The 21,568-nt window shown below is 36.6% G+C and overlaps 1 protein-coding gene across 1 annotated transcript in view; it reads left to right on the plus strand.

The window, feature by feature from the left end:
• DMD (dystrophin) overlaps nt 1–21,568 on the plus strand; it is a 1,795,368-nt gene that overhangs the window by 432,787 nt on the left and 1,341,013 nt on the right. Inside the window, exons 26-29 of the mRNA XM_068961890.1 lie at nt 4,689–4,799; nt 5,199–5,372; nt 9,729–9,884; nt 14,401–14,571. Of these exons, the coding sequence (XP_068817991.1) occupies nt 4,689–4,799; nt 5,199–5,372; nt 9,729–9,884; nt 14,401–14,571 (612 nt within the window). The remainder of the gene's footprint in view (nt 1–4,688; nt 4,800–5,198; nt 5,373–9,728; nt 9,885–14,400; nt 14,572–21,568) is intronic.

Here is a 21,568-nt window from a genome sequence, read left to right on the forward strand (position 1 = left end):
TAGACTGTTGCTTATCTTTCTTCAGTGTTTCCCTTTTTCTCCCATCCCTTAAATTTCTCTCTTCTACATGGTAGTCTCCTGGCCCTCCCTTTCTGCTTCCCTCTAATGGTTGAGGGCACTAAAATAAAGGCTGTTTGTACAGGTGCATGCAGCTGCTTTGAAAAGAAAGATACACACACATATGTAGCTCTATATGGTGATTAACAAAACACAAATTCATATGAAAGGATTACAGAGTTTATGGAAGCATTCTCTCATTATGAGTTCTTTATTAATTAGAGTTATTAGTAGCAGTAAAACTATTATCTGTGATTCTGATCACTTTTAAAATTTAAACTTTAACTTCAGATTAAAAATACTGCAATTTTTTTTCTTTTAATATATGAGGTTATTTAATACCTCATTCCCACCTGTATTTCTAGTTATATTTCTGGATGAGCATTAACAATCTGTGCATTATTTCAGTTCTGCTAACTGTTCATGTGGTTTAGTGCCCTGTCCACACCTCATCTTCCCTCATTCAAGAGTGCTTTTGTTTTTAAAGCTTTCATCTCCTTGCATATCCAGTATACACTTTAGGACAGTTAAGTATAAGTAGCAACACTGAATGAACTAAAGCATAAACAAAAATGAGGGAGGGGAGATGGTCATAAGGACATAGGAATGCCTCATGGATATCAAGAGTGAGCACGAAGTTTTTACTCAGGAAAGGATTAGAGCCTGTGTTTCGGTCACTTGTAACAGCAAATCATCAGTTTCTCTAATGGTTTGTGAATTGAGAAGGGTCAGCTGGATGGTTTCTCTTGGAATCTCTCATGTGATTGTTTTTATTTATGGGCGGGTACCATGGTGACTTGTAAGCTCAAATGGACTGAACATCCAGTATGGCTCCCTCATGTCTAGAAGATGATGCTCCCTGTGAAGTGAAAGCTCTCCTGGGACTCTACAGAAACACTTCTCCACAGCCTCTCTGTGTGGCTTAGGCTTTTCAGAGCATGTCAGATGGGTTCCAAGAAGGAACCCATGGGTTCCTAAGAGTTGAGTGTTCCAAAAGGGGAGAAACAAAAGTTGCTAGCCCAGTTAAGAGCTTTTCCCATAAATGGCAAATCATTATTTTTGCTTTGTTTTACCAGTCAAGGCTGTCATAGGGCTAGCCTAGATTTAAAGAGGTGAAGAAATAAACTCTGCCTCTTCATGGGGGAATGGTAAGAGGAGCATATGGTATTGGCACTCTTGTTGCAGCCATCTTTGACAGTTGCTGTCTACTTCAGCCTATGTTTGCAAGCCATCAGTATATTTGTTTATGTGTCTCTTTTTTTCTCTCTCTCTGGTCATGGGCCTTTGCTTTTCCTAAACTAACAGTGCAAACTAGTGACTTCATAAGCCTAGTCTCATACATAAGAAAGTTCCATGAACCCACAGAGCTTGACCAGACTTTCTTCTGTCAGTTCTGAGAGAGAACCTGATGAACCTAACTGGGCATAAGCATTCCTCATGCTATAATTACATGTCTTCAGTTCAGTTCAGTTCAGTTGCTCAGTCTTGTCCGGGAGTGGCCAATTATGTGACAGAGACATGGTTGTTAGTGACCCACCATTCTGAAGGGGTGAGCATTTTCCACCTAAGAAGTCAAGACCATAAACCCCCTAAAGCATCTGATGCCCCTAGTGATGCACTAATATGGACCCCTGGTTCCAAATAGGAAAAGGAGTCCATCAAGGCTGTATATTGTCACCTGCTTATTTAACTTATATGCAGAGAACATCATGAGAAACGCTGGACTGGAAGAAACACAAGCTGGAATCCAGATTTCTGAGAGAAATATCAATAACCTCAGATATGCAGATGACACCACCCTTATGGCAGAAAGCGAAGAGGAACTAAAGAGCCTCTTGATGAAAGTGAAAGAGGAGAGTGAAAAAGTTGACTTAAAGCTCAACATTCAGAAAACAAAGATCATGGCATGCGGTCCCATCACTTCATGGGAAATAGATGGGGAAACAGTGTCAAACTTTATTTTTGGGGGCTCCAAAGTCACTGCAGATGGTGACTGCAGCCATGAAATGAAAAGACGCTTACTCCTTGGAAGAAAAGTTAAGACCAACCTAGATAGCATATTCAAAAGCAGAGACATTACTGTGCCGACTAAGATCTGTCTAGTCAAGGCTATGGTTTTTCCATTGGTCATGTATGGATGTGAGAGTTGGACTGTGAAGAAGGCTGAGCACCGAAGAATTGATGCTTTTGAACTGTGGTGTTGGAGAAGACTCTTGAGAGTCCCTTGGACTGCAAGGAGATCCAACCAGTCCATTCTGAAGGAGATCAACCCTGGGATTTCTTTGGAGGAATGATGCTAAAGCTGAAACTCCAGTACTTTGGCCACCTCATGCGAAGAGTTGACTCATTGGAAAAGACTCTGATGCTGGGAGGGATTAGGGGCAGGAGGAGAAGGGGACGACAGAGGATGAGATGGCTGGATGGCATCACTGACTCGATGGACATGAGTCTGAGTGAACTCCGGGAGTTGGTGATGGACAGGGAGGCCTGGCGTGCTGCAGTTCATGGGGTCGCAAAGAGTCGGACACGACTGAGCAACTGAACTGAACTGAACCCCAAATTCTTTGGTTCCTGGAGAGTATGTGCATACTGCTATTTCTTATGGAATGTCGTACTTCAACCACTGAAGATATTATATATAGTAAATATATTTATATATAGATTTGCTTGAGTCTTTGCTCTACTTTAAACCAGAATTCTAATCACATAAGTAATTGGTACTTACTTTATCTTTATAATTGTTAGGATCATTATGCTAAGGATTAATACCAAGGTGTATCTGTATATTTATAACCTTGTATTCTGAAAAACTCTACCACTTAACCCATTTTCTTGGAATAATTCTCATTACTCATTTCAGGGCTGTAGTTTTCTTTGGTAACTGCTAAGCAAACTGGTGTTATTTTCCAGTAATATGTACTGCAATTGACTCCAATTGGTGTGAATTAGGTTACGCTAATATGCATTATACAAATTGTTGTGTGTGAAAATTCTATGGGTCCTGTGGTATAAGTTAATCATTTTCTTCTCTTATTTATGATAATCTGACAGTGACTTACATTTAAATTAGTATAATTTGACCAGTAGCTAATTTTTGCTGGATCTGATAGGAAGAAGTGAATGATTTTGTTGTTTTTGTCTCTGCACACTGCAGGATACGACCCACTCCTGCAACTGACTCAGAAGTTTATAGGTCAAATACAGACATTCTTTTAAATACAACTTGATCATATATGTTTTTTCTCATTTTAGAAAATCATAGAAATTTTTTTTTGGTTATTTAAAGTCTAAAAATCAATCTCTGTAGGAAGCTATTAAATATGTATCAGAAAGCAAGGCAGTAGAGACATTTAGCTTCCCTTTCCTAGATGTTTGAAATTTAACTGAAATATAGCCTAGAATTTCTTAGTAAAGATCAGTATTAAGGAATATTGTCCACATGCAACTTTCTCATTATGACTTATTGCTGCAACAGTTAGCTTTTTTTTTTTTTTTAATTAATAAAGGGTATCATCTTGTCTTTGGTCAGATTTGAATGTAAATTCAAAGGTAAAAGAATGTGATTTTCACGTATTAGATATAAGTAGATGCTTCCTAGGTGTGTCTGCTAGTAACTGTTTGTGATGATCACAGAAGTGGGCGGCTCAGATCACCTTCAGTGAAGCTCACAGCCCTCAACTCCAGCCCCTTCCGAATCCAACCCAGTTTCTGAGCTGAGGCCACATTCTTTCTAGAAGAGCCCTAACCAGTGACTGAGCCTGAGATGAATGTAGGACTTGGCTGTCTCTGTTCAATGTGGGGCTTTTCCAGGGCTCCTCACTGGATTAACATAAACCTTGTCAAATCTGCATCACGGTCTGAGGCTCTACCTGGGAGAGCATCCTGCCCCTTCAGTAATCTGCTCTGAAGCCTACCTGCCTCCCTGGAAGATCCATCTGACACATGTGATATTGACACCTGCTTATGGAAATAATTCAGAAATTACAAGAAACTGTGACAAGATGATAGATTCTTAAATTGTGAAAATGTATGTCATATGCAAAACAACCATATATCTATTTTTTTTAAAGACATGGGACCGTGATAGTATTCTTCATCCTGGAACTAATATTTCAGAGATTTGTATACAAGTCCATATTTCTCTTAGCCAGGACTTTTGTGGCCAGTTAGACAATAACCACGTCTCTTCCAAGCCCTCCTTCTGTTCTTCTCTATCAAGTCCCTGACCTTTTAACTTTTTCTTTTTAAACTTTGCTTTTCTTTTGTTGTTGTTGTTGAAGTATAATTGATTTACAGTGTTGCAGGAGTACAGAAAAATGATCAGTAAAGCATGCTTTTCTTCAAAATAAATAGATACTTCCTACTAAAAATTATATCTGAAATAGCTGTTCATGAACATTGATTCAAAAGGATAATTAATTTACATTAATAATCCCAGTAGGAGATAACTAAGTCATTTCATTTTTCATAGTTTTTGATAAGTAAAAAAAATCTGCTTGTTGTCATGTTGTTAGGGGCTACATTGTAATAATGTTTTGAGAGAGTTTCTGAATTTCATTTTCTTGGAAAGTGACTTGTTCTTTGCAATAACTTTCAGAGCATGCTGACTTATAATGCTGTCCTCCCAACAGAAAATCCAATCTGATTTGACGAGTCATGAGATCAGTTTAGAAGAAATGAAGAAACATTACCAAGGAAAGGAAACTGCTCAACGGGTACTATCCCAAATTGAAGTGGCACAGGTACATATTATTCCATTAACTAAGGACCTTGTTTTAGTTGGATATTAAAATATTGTTTAGATTAGGTAACTTGCTTACTAACAAATTGAGGTTAAGGGTATTATTTGAAAGCTACAAATGATATATAAATGATACATACTATTTTGAATTATACATTTTAAGGATAAAATAGGTTTAAAAATTGTCTTTTATTTAGTATCACATTAAGAATGATTGCTGAATTCTCCCAAATGCATGTGTTCTTTGTGCTGGAAAAATGGAAAAAGTGTTGCTTTAGTTTGTTTTTATTTCTATCCTTGTGTATCTTCCAGAATAAAGGAAAATACATTAACAAATGTATGGCTGGTTATTGTTCGGAAGGCAAAATAAAATCCATGTTTTCTTACACTGTCTTTACAGAAAAAAATGCAAGATGTGTCCATGAAATTTCGATTGTTCCAGAAGCCAGCCAATTTTGAGCAGCGTCTACAGGAAAGTAAGATGATTTTAGATGAAGTGAAGATGCACTTGCCTGCACTGGAAACAAAGAGTGTTGAACAGGAAGTAGTACAGTCACAGTTAAATCACTGTGTGGTATGTATTGCTGATGGCAAATATGTAGCTACCCCTTGACTTCCTTATTGGAATGAGAAGAACAGTATTTAGTATAAGAACAAAAATTTGCACAAGTGAATTGAGAGACAAGAACTATTATTGAAATAGTAGCTGCTTAATATCTCTTCTGAAAATGTCTTCTTTGAGTCTATAATTTTCCAAGGACTATGCAGAATATCATCTTTGTTTAATTCTTATGGAACTGTGAAAATATTTTAAAAGGGAAATCCTGAAAAAGAATATACTGGTCTGGAAACAGCAACAGTGAAAGTATCTGCAGTAGTAAAAACGATTCTAGAAATGAGTGCCAAGGAAGCAAAGCAATCCACACAAGTCATCTTTAATTCTCAGGTGAAGGTCACTCAGTCATATCTGACTCAGGCTTCTCTGTCCATGGAATTCTCTAGGCAAGAATACTGGAGTGAGTAGCCTTTCCGTTCTCCAGGTATCTTCCCAACCCAGGAATCAAACCCAGGTCTCCCACATTGCAGGCAGTTTCTTTACCATCTGAGCCACCAGGGAAGCCCAAGAAAACTGGAATGGGTAGCCTATCCTTTCTCCAGGGTGTCTTCCTGACCCAGGGATCGAACTGCGGTCAATCCAGCTGAGCTGCCAGGGAAGCCCTTAATTCTCAGGGCCACAGGTTCAGTGAGAGAATTTAAAGACAAACATCGAGTACAAAGCAAAAGCGATTCCAAGCCAGACATGCTTACTCTGAATCCTAGTATCTTTCCATTTAAAGTCAGACCTGGATATGCAATGAAATTCTGCCAGACAACAAAGACAGAATAAATAGGTATGGGAGATATAATTATCCTGTAGTGTAAATCTTCACTATAAGGATTTCGAGTAGTGTTCTTTGTTGCAGTTATTGAAAATTCACAAAGCCAGATGACTTCTCAGATCACATAGAGCTGAATTATGAAAGCATCTACTAGAGTAATACAAGTATTAATATAAATCTGTGTGTACTATGGAATGTCAAGGTAGAAATCCACATAGAAAACACTGAGTGCTATTAACATTAAAGGGAAAAAGTTTATCTATTGAGCACTTTGTACTTAAAGTATTGTTTCTGCTTCTATTCCATAACATAAATGAAAAAGAAACCCTTAGGTACATTATCATCGTATCATTATGAATGGGAAAATATGCTTTGTAAACAAGAATTTTCTTTGTGAAAAATTATGGAATAATTTTTATTTGGCAATATTGCTTAGTAAGGAAAGCTGCATTTTGCTGCTGCTGCTGCTAAGTTGCTCCAGTCGTGTCCAACTCTGTGCGACCCCATAGACGGACGGCAGCCTACCAGGCTGCCCCGTCCCTGGGATTCTCCAGGCAAGAACACTAGAATGGGTTGCCATTTCCTTCTCCAGTGCATGAAAGTGGCATCATTATTATAAATATTCTTACCCCCAAAAGAAATTTTGAATATAGTTATATATATTAGAGGAATGGCAACCCACTCCAGTATTCTTGCCTGCAGAATCCCAGGGACAGAGGAGCCTGGTGGGCTGCTGTCTATGGGGTTGCACAGAGTCAGACACGACTGATGTGACTTAGCAGCAGCAGCAGCATATATATTAGATAAGTAACATTGGGAATACATGGGAATATATGTCATCTTATATTTTTCCAAAAAATTGAAAGCAAAATGACCTAAGTACATTATCATCATGGCTAAATATATTCACAGAGGGCAAGCTGTTCATTCTTCTAGGAACAATTCTCTAATGGTACTTCATAAATCTTTTCTGCTAGTCATTATGAACTGGAAAAAAAAAAAAAAAACAAAAAACCACTACCTACAGCCAGGTATTACTATGCCCTGACTCAGCTCAGTACAGAGGAAACAGATGAAAGGGTTTCCTCAATCTGTTTCTCAGGTGATTCAATCAAGTCACCTTTATTTCTCAGGTGAAAGTTGCTCAGTTGTGTCCGACTCTTTTGTGACTCCATGGACTTTAGCCCACCAGGATCCTCTGTCCATGGAATTCTTTAGGCAAGAATACTGGAGTGGGTAGCCTTTCCCTTCTCGAGGGGATCTTCCCAACCCACGGATCAAACCCAGGTCTCCCACACTGCAGGTGGATTCTTTACCATCTGAGCTACCAGGGAAGCCTAAGAAAACTGAAGTGGGTAGCCTTCCCCTTCTCCAGGGAATCTTCCCAACTTAGGTATTGAACCCAGGTCTCCCGAATTACAGGTGGATTCTTTATCATCTGTTTCTGCTTCTGGTTTAAATGTCAGGACCAATTCAGGTCATCCTTCCATAAGGATATATTTTCTTTACAACTTTTGTATTTTTCATTATTAAGATGCTCAGTTTCAGTTCAGTTGCTTAGTCATGTCCAACTCTTTGTGACCCCATGAACTGCAGCACGCCAGGCCTCCCTGTCCATCACCAACTCCTGGACTTCACTCAAACTCATGTCCATCGAGTCGGTGATGCCATCCAGCCATCTCATCCTCTGTTGTCCCCTTCTCCTCCTGCCCCCAATCCCTCCCAGCATCAGGGTCTTTTCCAATGAGTCAACTCTTTGCATGCGGTGGCCAAAGTATTGGAATTTCAGCTTTAGCATCATTCCTTCCAAAGAACACCCAGGGCTGCTCCTTCAGAATGGACTGGTTGGATCTCCTTGCAGTCCAAGGGACTCTCAAGAGTCTTCTCCAACACCACAATCATGGCCTTTGCTTTCAAGATTTTTGTTCTGTTAAAGTCTTAAAAACATGAACATGAACACATGTAAAAACTTATTTCCCTTTATTAATGATAAATATTTTCTCTTTTGAATGAAGTGATGAAAATGGCTATTAGTACTGTGGCTCAGCTAGTAAAGAATCCACCTACAATGTGGGAAACCTGGGTTGGGAAGATCCCCTGGAGAAAGAAAGGAAAGGCTACCCACTCCAGTATTCTAGAAAATTTCGTGGAATATGTAATCCATGGGTTTGCAAAGAGTCGGACACGACTGAGCAACTTTCATTTTCATAAAAGTAAATCATTAACATTTAAAGTTGTTTTTTTTTTTTTAACATTTAGAATAGTCATTTGGAAATATCTAAGATTCCAGAATTCAAGAATTGAATCCCAGTGTGACAGTTAATGATTTAAATGTTTACAAATACCCAGATATATTTATATTTCCTAAAAGAAGTAAATTAATTTTAAAAAATGAAAAGATCAGAAAGAACTCACAAGTATTAATGAAAGAATAATAACAACTTCAAGTGATCACCAAAGGGAGAATTAAGGTGAAAATAGTTTATGTTTGTAGCCTTAATGAATAGGATAATTGCTCAGCATTCACAAAATGCTTTGTTTTAATTGATTTTAATTTGAAAAGGAAAAAAAGCAAACTCAATTTATATTCTAACTCCCAAATAACAGTACTTGTAATACCTACTAGCAACTTTATTTCTTAGGGCCAATAAGTATTTGTTGTTCAGACTCACCATTGAACAACTTAATGTGACAATATATAATGTAAACTATTAAATATGCCTGTATACATATACATGTGTACACATACGCATGTGTACATACACACATACATTCAAACATACATATCTTTCCAAGTAAAGTAACTACAAGAGAAAGCTATGACACTTGTTTAATGAGAATTTGTTACAGCAGTATACTGTTGTGAACCAATATATGTGTTCTTTATAGTTGTGATGTACTTATGAGTTTTACATAATACTTTTTATTAGTCTACATTTAATTGATCAGCTCCATTAAGAAAATAAATTTATATCATTTAATTAACATTTAAGATTATATTCTCTCCTTTTATATGATTTAATATGTGTTAGAATTACAATCTGGCAATTCAGACATTTTAACCTGACTATAACGTAGCACCGTGAGAACAGTATCTAGCTTGGCCACCACTGATTCTCTAGTGACTCAAATACGGTCTAGTATAAATAGGCATTCAATAAACACCAAGGGAATGAGTGAGTGAATTTTTCCCAAGTCACAGCTAGAATTATATAATTACAAAATTTAAAATAGAAGTCATATAGCTTTTAAAAATGATCATTGCAAACATGGGAGGAAGAATTAAATACATGCATGATGTACCCTTACTTTGGTAAGAATAACTGCACAATATGCATGCCTCTGTATGTACATGTAATTACAACTAGAAGAATTAAATCAATAGAATTTTCAAAAGCTAGATATTGACCACAGCTGCAAAATGCTTCTCTGTTAAAACTGAAACCATAAAATAGCAATTCAGGTGATCTCTACTCACATTTTTTTTATTAATGATAGTATGAGTCAGACACTATTGCTTATTATTCTGTTTTGTTTTATGTTTAACTTAGAACTTGTATAAAAGTCTGAGTGAAGTGAAGTCTGAAGTGGAAATGGTGATTAAAACTGGACGTCAAATTGTACAGAAGAAGCAGACGGAAAACCCTAAAGAGCTTGATGAAAGAGTAACGGCTTTGAAGTTGCATTATAATGAGCTGGGAGCAAAGGTGTGTGCTGAAATCATGAACACTGGCTACTTTCCACTTTTCTTATATATTGTAAAGCAAGAGTCAGTAATTATGTGCGATTGATATGTTAGAAAGTCTAAATCATTTACTTTCTACAGATAAATACATATATACATGGATACAGATATATATATATACACACAGACATATATACATACATAGAGATATATTCCCATGTGTGATTCTTATTAAGAAACAATAATTAGTGAGTCTCTACATTCCAGACAATATTAAAAAATACATGAAACTCAGAGACATTTTTATTGGTCCATCAGATAGTTCTGAAAGAGTTCCATTGTTCTAAACTTGTCCCTTCTTTTCATTGCATATATTTACTTGAGATGACTGAAAGGCTGGTAATTTTATAAACTAAGATGCCTACTTATATTTAGGTACAATGGAATTGATACATTCTACATAGAAACAGCTTTACTGAGACCAGTGGGGAGAAAAGAGTCTATTAATATTTTTACAGCTCAGGTTCCCAATTTTATTTAATATAACAACATCAATGAGAAAATTGTCACTTCATCTTAGACACAAATGTAAATGCTTGCCCACATTTGAGAACTAGCCATGCAGAGGCAGAACTGTAATATTGTACCCTGAAAGGAGATTGAAGGTTATGACCTAAAGCTACGAATTGCAAATTACTTATCACTGAGAGAAAGTGAATTTTAGATTCAAATGAAAATCTGAAAATAACGATTCTTATTAGTTGACAATCTGAAACCATAAACACTGGTCACTTCCCACTTTCCTTACATATTGTAAACCAAGAGTCAGTAATTATGTACAATTGATATCTTAAAAAGTCTAAATTATTTATTTTAAAAACCTTCTAATTTATATTTCACATATTTTGAAAGAGCCTGCTTTGTCAAGTAAAAATTATTGCCTGGGCCTTTTCTTTGCCTTGAATAATTTGCACAAGGTCTTTGCAAGAGTAAATTTAACATGCTGCTGCTGCTGCTGGTAAGTCGCTTCAGTCGTGTCCAACTCTGTGCGACCCCATAGACGGCAGCCTACCTGGTTCCCCTGTCCCTGGGATTCTCCAGGCAAGAATACTGGAGTGGGGTGCCATTTCCTTCTCCAATGCATGAAAGTGAAAATTGAAAGTGAAGTCGCTCAGTCGTGTCCGACTCTTAGCAACCCCATGGACTGCAGCCTACCAGGCTCCTCTGTCCATGGGATTTTCCAGGCAAGAGTACTGGAGTGGGGTGCCATTGTCTTCTCTGAAATTTAATATAAATAATGTAGAATAAATAACTTAGAATTTAGAACAGTAAAAATGACATAAGAAGACTTAGTGCCCTGAGTTGATTATTGTTAAGGAGTGAATGGTTCTTCTGAGGATATAAAGACCTATTTATTCCTGAAAATACATATTTGAAAGTATATGTTTATCTACCCATTTGGCACTAAGTAATATCATTAAAGCAAAATGAACGATTACTAAGAAATCATACTTAGTTTTAAAAACATGACAGAACACTGCAAAAAATGTAGGGCAGGCATTTATTTTTGAAATAAAGATTTAGAAACATTAGTGTAAAGGGAATATGTATACATATCATATTACAGAAAATGGCAAAGTCACATATTCCCTTTCTGAGAAAAAAAATTGCCCATATTTAAATCTTCCAAGCACCTTCAGCAGTGATGGTTTTGTTTTATGAAAACAAAAAGGAAATGGGATATCTTAATATATTATCCTTTTATATAAATATACAAGCCATTCTATTTTAATCATCTTCAGATTTTATATCATTTTTACTTGCCTCAGTTCAGTCTATATATATTAATTTTTGTATTAATCAGCTTAGGCTACCATGACAAAATACCACAGAGTAGGTGGCTTAAACAAGAATATTTTGTTTCTCACAGTTCTGGAGGCTAAGAAGTTCAAGATCAAGGTATCAGTCTCGTAAGGACCCTCATCCTGGCTTGCAGAAAGCCACTTTCTTACTGTGTTCTTACTCAATGGAGAGGGAGGGAGAGTAGGAGGGATGGGGGGAAGAAAGAAGAGGATGAGAGGGATGAAAAGAGTGGGAGGGATAACTTTTCCTTCCTCTGCTAGTAGGGCCATAATCCAATCTGATTAGGGTCACACCCTTATGACTTCATTTAACCTTAATTACTTTCTAAACACCCTGTATTCAGATACAGGTCACATGAGGGCTTAGGTTTCAACTTACCGATTTGCAGGAATTTCAGTTCCATCCATGACCCTTTTCTTAAATCAGTTTTATTAGTTTGATTAATATTACCAACTTAGCATAATTGTTCATTGACTAAAAATCAAAGAGTTTCTTATCTAAATCTATTTCATTTCATCAAGAGCTATTACACTTAGCAACATAGATATAATAATACTTACAGTTCCTTATATGGCCCCTGTATACTTTAAATTATATGACAATATACATAAATAGCAATACTCATTGCAACCTCAAATGCTCATACTCAAAGTCTCAATATTATGTCAGCCTCAGGTACATGTTTAAGTGTTCATGAAACAGTGATGGCCGAAAGTTTCTACTGCAGGTGGCACTATTTTAAATGTATCATTTCTCCACCAAAACACCAAAAAGTGTAAAACTCAATTTTCCTTAAGATGGCAGTATCTCCTGTTTTTATTAAAAAATATTTAGCTGGATATAAACAAAATAAATAAAAATCAATAAGGCATGAGTTCTGGGAAGATAGAATTTCTTTGAAATACTGAATCTAGAATTCTTTTCTATCAATAATGCATATAAAAAATAACTATGCATAGAAACACACCATGAAGGTGTATATTTTTTCCTGCCACACAAATAAAATCCATACACTCAAAATGGCAAATGCTTGTGCTTCTCTGAAGGGAAGAATAGAAGGAAAAATCTGTAAAACAAACATTGAATTTGCAGCTTCAACAAATGTGTGCACACCTCTGTTAAAGAAGCAAATTTTGTTGAGTATTGTAATTTGTCTCAAAATTTCAGGGTATTTATTTTCATTGCAGTGTTTAATTAAAAAAAATCTTCACTGTGATATTTCTTCATGCTTATGGATGCATTATTGGTTGTAAAATATATATATATATATATATGGGAGTGGGCTGGTTCCCTGGTGGCTCAGTGGTAGAGAATCCGTGGGTTCGACCTCGATCTCTGAGTCAGAAAGATCTCCTGGAGAAGGAAATGGCAACCCACTCCAGTATTCTTGCCTGGGAAATCCCATGGAGAGAGGAGCCTGGTGGGCTGCAGTCCATGGGGTCACAAAAGAGTCAGACATGACTTAGAGACTAAACAACAGCAACAAAATATATATGTGTGTATATCTTCTCAGAGCTAATATACAATTGATTTTTATTTATTCTATTTTTGTTTACACACCCACATATATATCAAGAGATAATAGATTCTGGGCTTTATATTAAAGCCAACCAATGCATTCCTAAGATGTAGGAACATCAGAAGAGTGATGGAGAAACACAAATTTGTTCATTCTCTGTGTAAGAACATGGAAGAATTTGACTTTGAGAGTCTTAGTTTTAAACACTGAGAACTGAAACACAGGTTTAAGTCATGATTTTCTCTATTAATGAGGATAAAATTGTGTTATGGTGCTTTTTATTCCCTTTAAATGATAAATTAATGTTTAAGGAGAAAGTGACCTATTGTGTTGTTTTTGTGCAAAAGTGAGACACTTCAAAGATGCAATGACAATAATATCGACTCGTCTAAATATTTTACAAATACCTTTGCCTCTGAGAGAAATAGCATTTTTTGCCCATTTTGATTACTTAACAGCAAGGACGAGCCTCATTTGTATATCAGTTCAGTTCAGTCGCTCAGTCGCGTCCAACTCTTTGCAACCCTATGAATTGCAGCACGCCAGGCCTCCCTGTCCATCACCAACTCCCGGAGTGCACTCAAACTCACGTCCATCGAGTTGGTGATGCCATCCAGCCATCTCATCCTCTGTCGTCCCCTTCTCCTCCTGCCCCCAATCCCTCCCAGCATCAGAGTCTTTTTCAGTGAGTCAGCTCTTCGCAGGAGGTGGCCAAAGTACTGGAGTTTCAGCTTTATCATCAGTCCTTCCAAAGAACACCCATATAGAGGATTGTAAATGTTGCCCATGTCTTTGACAGATGATTGAAGGTTTTCTAAAAGAAACATGCCATGTCTTCAGATTGACTTATATCATTTTATTTATTTAAAAACTGTGGCCATAAATTAATTTTATTTATATTAGAGAAAATAGTAGTAGCTTTTCTTTCTCCCTGATACAGGATGCTATCTTTTGGATAAAGGATCTCATCTTTCATAGACTGTGTTTATTCACTATTAATATTCAGAACATGTAATGTTTCTAAAATATGATTTTTTTCAAGTAAGAAGAAGGTTATTTTAAAATGATAAAAATGTGAAAGTTCCAATTAAGTAGCTATAATTAAACTTGAATTGAAAAAGTAAACCAAATTACATTTTATGATCATTCTTTTCAGGTAACAGAAAGAAAGCAACAGTTGGAGAAATGCTTGAAATTGTCCCGTAAAATGCGAAAGGAAATGAATGCCTTGACAGAATGGCTGGCAGCTACAGATATGGAACTGACAAAGAGATCAGCAGTTGAGGGAATGCCTAGTAATTTGGATTCTGAAGTTGCCTGGGGAAAGGTAAAACCTATATCACTGAAGGTTATTTTTAGCATATATGAGGACATAGTGTAATTTGATTTTTTAAGGAGCTGTTAATGTACAACAATAATAGAACTGTAAATAGTATCATGCTTCATTTTCCCTTTCCTCAAAAATTCATCAGTAGTTGAACTGTATATTTCAGAATCACAGTAAAGCAAATGGGAACCTTCAGCAAGATTTGCTCTAATGGTTATTTAGAAGTAGGTAGGTTCTGAATAAGTCCTTACAATATATATACATCATTAGTCAGAAAGTCAGTTCAAAAATGTGACTCTGTGTTCCCTAGCTTGGTTAAGAGAGACTATTCAGATGGACCCCACAACCATGAGGAAGGCAAAGATGCAGAGACTTCAGACAGTTAGGCTGGACAAACTTACAAGATGAGCAAGTTATTGATGTCACAATCATAAAAAATCTCATGGGTCTTTATGGCCCCTGTCATTTCCACCACCAAACAGCCCTGCTGCTGCTGCTGCTGCTGCTAAGTCGCTTCAGTCGTGTCCGACTCTGTGCGACCCCATAGACAACAGCCCACCTGGCTCCCCCGTCCTTGGGATTCTCCAGGCAAGAACACTGGAGTGGGTTGCCATTTCCTTCTCCAATGCATGAAAGTGAAAAGTGAAAGTGAAGTTGCTCAGTCTTGTCCGACTCCTAGTGACCCCATGGACTACAGCCTACCAGGCTCCTCCATCCATGGGATTTTCCAGGCAAGGATACTGGAGTGGGTTGCCATTGCCTTCTCCCCAAACAGCCCTGGGTTTCCTTTAATTCTCAGCTTGTAGATTCTTAGTGTTTCTCTGACAGCCATTCAGACATCATTGTTCTCTACAATTCAAGGTCAAAGCACCAATAGCTCGATTTTTTTTCAGTTGACATATTACTGGGTTACTTGAAAGTATGTTGATATAAACTAAATAGTTGATATTAATAGTGTGTTTTCACCTTAAACTTTGCCAAGCCACTGGGCACTTAGAAAAAAATCAATCATAGCACAACCCGCTTCCTCATTTTTTTTTTTAAGTAACAAACACATGCCTGCATTAACTAGATGTTTAAGATATCTGTGCTTTATTTTTAATGCAAGATTTATATCTTGATTAACCAAATTTGGGAACTTTAATTGCATTATGTAAAAACTTAGTCCTACAGTGAGACCAAAACTGAAAACTGGTTTTCTTTATGTAGATTCGGATGACAAGCAGTTATAAAGATTTATTAACTACACTTTATTTTCAAATAAATAGTAGAGAATGGATTTCTTTTTTCTTCCTGTTCAGAATAGATTTGTTAGAGATAAGATATTGACTTAAGTTATTAGTTCAGGATCATATATATTGTGAAATGATTAGAGTAGTGAGTGTACAGAGCATACAGATTAAAAGTTACATTGGCCTTACTTTTCTTTTCCTCCTGTCACTAAAACAAACATTATATTTCTATTTATTGGGAATCAATGACATTCATGTATTTAAGTGCAGGCTGGGTGGCTGTAAGAAATAAGCCAAAATTTCACTTGGTAGATCTTAGTCACATGATCATATCTAGCCTTCAAGGAGGGTTGCAAAAGATGTCTCCATCTGGCTGAGTAGTCAGTGTCCTGATGAAATGATGAGTAGATAATGTTCTAAAATGAAGACACAGAGGATGCATTCTGGAGGACAGATTTAAGTAAATCAATTCTGACTATCCCATTACTGGCTACAATTGTTTAGCATATCAATTGAACACAGAAATCTAACCATAGAAAAATATTTATGTAATTAAATAGAAATTTATATCTCTGATGATCATTATGTTTGGAAAATATAAGCTTCAGCAAAGTTTAATCTACATGATTTACTGACTTTAACCACTAACAGATTTCTTTTATTCCTCATTTAATTTCAGTAGTCAGAAGTTCAAAGCCAGTTAAATAATTCCGCCAGACTAAAGCCTTTTAATATTCACAGTGTTAGCTAAAGATTAAAATGGTTAAATATAATTCCCTAGAAAAATAATTGGTCCTTTGATAGTTTAAATCCTTCAGCATTTTAGATAGTTCATATTTACCATTTTGCATACATTGCCCATTAGTTTTTCTTAACACAGTCTTGGGATACCAAGAGTTACCTGTGAGAATCACACACACACACACATACACATACATAAATGCTGAGTTTAACTCTGAGTATTAAATAACACAAAACAATTGATGTCTAGTCACTGACGTAACAAGTCATGATTTTCACATGTATTTCAGGGACAAATGTTTATAACAGTCAACATTAAGAACAACAATTACAACTTTACTCAGTTATCCTTTTCTCCTTTGGCTGTCACTTTATTCCTAAAATTTAATGACAGTCACATCACAGAATGTATCATTCTGTTTTGCCAGTGGTTCTCAGTGTTGGTTGCACACCGAAATCATCTGAGAACCTTAAAAGCCTATCAGTGCTGAGGGCCCACCCCCAGAAATTCTGATTTAATTGGTCTGTGAGGTCAGTGTCTCTAAATCTCTAATATTCCACACAGTTTGAGAACTACTAGCTAATGCAATACAAGCAGTCTTAGGAAATCTATGTTCAGTTCAGCCAACCATGTCCTGTATTTTTTTTTCCTCAGACAATCACCTTTCACAGTTTAAAGAGATCTGCCCTCTGGTCCTAGATTATCTGGATAATTGCCTCAACTTATCACTCCTCTTAGCTGTAAAAGCATGAGAACTATTACTTATTTCTAAAGTCTGTTGCACTATCATTCCCATGAAAAATTGCATATCTTTTTTTTTTAAAGAGCACAGTAATTTATCTGTGAAGTGAAATAACACTAGCAGATCATTAACTTGGTACAATGAATGCATCAAGCAGCTGTTACTTAGAAAATAGAACATCTGTTAAATGCCACTGAAGTCACTATTCACTGTCATTATAGTTATAGCTATAATTTCTGTTCTACATATTCTGCCTTCATGAAATTCTTTTTCATAGACAATACATTATTAATAAAAAGTCAATACACATTACTATAAAATTCACTCCTTACTGTTTTATAGTCTTAAAATTTATCATTATATTGTTCCATAATGTTAGCCTAATAATAAAATGTGTTCAAATCCTCAAACCATGACAGTAGTCTTGGGGCCTAAAAAACAACTAATATCATATTTTATCACATTTAAGACATATGAGATCAAGTGATACACTTGATTTAATTATAGATGTTGTGGATCAAAGAAACACCACTCCCTTAAATGTGAATATAAATTGTAAGTTTTATCTCATTTCAAAAGCTTTAATATGTACAAATGCACGTGTTAGAATTGTTGTAATGTGATAATTTGTTCACTTTCTTCCCATTAATGTATTTTGTAGCTAAAGGTGAAAACTCTCTCTCATCTCTGATGACCAGAAATAGTATAATATTTATGCAGACTGACTGAAGGCAGAATTCAATGGGGAGGGTAACCTTTTAAAATACCTTTTATTGGTTAGTCAAACCTTCATATATGGATAACTTGCACAAGAGATAAAAGAAGATCAAATAAGCAAGAATTTTGCAGCATCCTAGTAAAGGAAGGAAGACATATGGAAATGGTGTTGTGACAATTTAAATCTACATTGAGTTCTACTGTTATCTAACATTTTTTTTTCCTGTATCATAAAACCTAAGAATACCAAGTGGATAGTTCACATTTACCTGCTGTTAAAACTCCTGAAACAAGACTTATGACCATGGCATCAGTTCAGTTCATTTCAGTCGCTCAGTCATGTCTGACTCTTTGCGACCCCATGGACTGCAGCACACCAGGCTTATCTGTCCATCACCAACTCCCAGAGCTTGCTCAAACTCATGTCCATTGAGTTGGTGATGCCATCCAACCATCTCATCCTCTGTCATCCCCTTCTCCTCCCGCCTTCAGTCTTTCCCAGCATCAGGGTCTTTCCCAGTGAGTCAGTTCTTCGTATCAGGTAGCCAAAGTATTGGAGTTTCAGCTTCAACATCAGTCCTTCCAATGAATATTCAGACTGATTTCATTTAGGATTGACTGGTTGAATCTCTTTGCAATCCAAGGGACTCTCAAGAGTCTTCTCCAACACCCAGTTCAAAAGCATCAATTTTTCAGTACTCAGATTTCTTTCTACCATGTCATAAGCCAAAATAAAACTGAGTGTTCATAATTTTGCTTTTATTTTTTAAATATAAATTTATTTATTTTAATTGGAGGTTAATTACTTTACAATATTGTATTGGTTTTGCTATACATCAACATGAATCTGCCACAGGTATACACGTGTTCCCCATCCTGAACCCCTCTCCCTCCTCCCTCCCCATACCATCCCTCTGGGTCATCTCAGCACACCAGCCCCAAGCATCCAGTATCATGCATCGAACCTGGACTGGCGATTCATTTCACATATGATATTATACATGTTTCAATGCCATTCTCCAAAATCGTCCCACCCTCTCCCTCTCCCACAGAGTCCAAAAGACTGTTCTATACATCTGTGTCTCTTTTGCTGTCTCAAATACAGGGTTATCGTTACCATCTTTCTTTCTTTCTTTTTTTTTTTTTTCATTACCATCTTTCTTTTTTTTTTCCTCAGATAATATGATTTATTTATTTTTTTTATTTTTTATTTTTTTTTAATTTTAAAATCTTTAATTCTTACATGTGTTCCCAAACATGAACCCCCCTCCCACCTCCCTCCCCATAACATCTCTGTGGGTCATCCCCATGCACCAGCCCCATGCATGCTGTATCCTGCGTCAGACATAGACTGGCGATTCGATTCTTACATGATAGTATACATGATAGAATGCCATTCTCCCAAATCATCCCACCCTCTCCCTCACCCTCTGAGTCCAAAAGTCCGTTATACACAGCTATGTCTTTTTTCCTGTCTTGCATACAGGGTCGTCATTGCCATCTTTCTAAATTCCATATATAGGCGTTACTATACTGTATTGGTGTTTTTGTTTCTGGCTTACTTCACTCTGTATTAATAGGCTCCAGTTTCATCCACCTCAATAGAACTGATTCAAATGTATTCTTTTTAATGGCTGAGTAATACTCCATTGTGTATATGTACCACAGCTTTCTTATCAGTTAATCTGCTAATGGACATCTAGGTTGCTTCCATGTCCTGGCTATTATAAACAGTGCTGTGATGAATATTGGGGTACATGTGTCTCTTTCAATTCTGGTTTCCTCAGTGTGTATGCCCAGCAGTGGGATTGCTGGGTCATAAGGTAGTTCTATTTCCAGTTTTTTAAGGAATCTCCACACTGTTCTCCGTAGTGGCTGTACTGGTTTGCATTCCCACCAACAGTGTAAGAGGGTTCCCTTTTCTCCACACTCTCTCCAGCATTTATTGCTTGTAGACTTTTGGATCACAGCCATTCTGACTGGTGTGAAGTGGTACCTCATTGTGGTTTTGATTTGCATTTCTCTGGTAATGAGTGATGTCAAACATCTTTTCATGTGTGTGTTTGCCATCTGTATGTCTTTTTTGGAGAAATGTCTATTTAGTTCTTTGGCCCATTTTTTGGTTGGGTCATTTACTTTTCTGGAATTGAGCTTTAGGAGTTGCTTGTATATTTTTGAGATTAGTTGTTTGTCAGTTGCTTCATTTGCTATTATTTTCTCCCATTCCAAAGGCTGTCTTTTCACCTTGCTTATAGTTTCCTTTGTTGTGCAGAAGCTTTTAATTTTAATTAGGTCCCATTTGTTTATTTTTGCTTTTATTTCCAATATTCTGGGAGGTGGGTCATAGAGGATCTTGCTGTGATGTATGTCGGAGAGTGTTTTGCCTATGTTCTCCTCTAGGAGTTTTATAGTTTCTGGTCTTACATTTAGATCTTTAATCCATTTTGAGTTTATTTTTGTGAATGGTGTTAGAAAGTGTTCTAGTTTCATTCTTTTACAAGTGGTTGACCAGTTTTCCCAGCACCACTTGTTAAAGAGATTGTCTTTAATCCATTATATATTCTTGCCTCCTTTGTCGAAGATAAGGTGTCCATAGATGTGTGGATTTATCTCTGGGCTTTCTATTTTGTTCCATTGATCTATATTTCTGTCTTTGTGCCAGTACCATACTGTCTTGATGACTGTGGCTTTGTAGTATAGCCTGAAGTCAGGCAAGTTGATTCCTTCAGTTCCATTCTTCTTTCTCAAGATTGCTTTGGCTATTCAAGGTTTTTTGTATTTCCATACAAATTGTGAAATTATTTGTTCTAGCTCTATGAAAAATATGACCTGATAATATGGAGTAATGGCAACCATAAGAATTATTTTGGTGTATTACAAATATAGAAAAGGCATTTTGAGAACATCTAGAACTAAGGATATATGCTCTTAGGGACCACCTTTGTCTCATTTACTTGAACCACTTTTCTTACTCTCTGTGCATATATTTCATGTTCCTCTGTGCAAAAGGTCTCCCTCCAGTTCTTGTCATTGATGTTTCCCAGTAAGAATTTGTCTTACTGTGGCTTTGACTTGCTGTGATAAAGACATCAGCTTCATTCCAAATGATTTCTCAGCAGAGGTGTTACCCTAATTTCTGTATTTCTTAGTTAAACTTCTTGAGAGAGTATCTGTTTGCCTCAAACTTACCCACCAGGGAATGTCAACAACTGTATTTGGGTAAGGATGAAATTGGGGAGTGGGTGGGGGAGGGGTGAGAGTAGAGGCCGAGAAATGCAAGAAGGTCATGTGGTTCACCGTGACACACCACAAAAAAGGGCTGTAGATAGAGCTGACAGTAAACGTTTGTACTAGGATCAATTTCCCATCAACTCTCTACATAATTTCCAATACTGAATGTGCTTGTTTGGGGGTTTGAAAATCAAGTCTTAGGAAGTGTTGGTGCTCTCTTAAGGGACTTTAATAGTATCTCTTTACTTCTGACTGAAATTAAGCATTTTTTTCAGTTTTGTGTGTGAGCAACAAACCCTAGTGATATCAGTAGTTCCTGTGAATTCACCACCA

This window comes from Capricornis sumatraensis, chromosome X, assembly GCF_032405125.1.
Source record: "Capricornis sumatraensis isolate serow.1 chromosome X, serow.2, whole genome shotgun sequence".
Classification (NCBI taxonomy): Eukaryota; Metazoa; Chordata; class Mammalia; order Artiodactyla; family Bovidae; genus Capricornis; species Capricornis sumatraensis.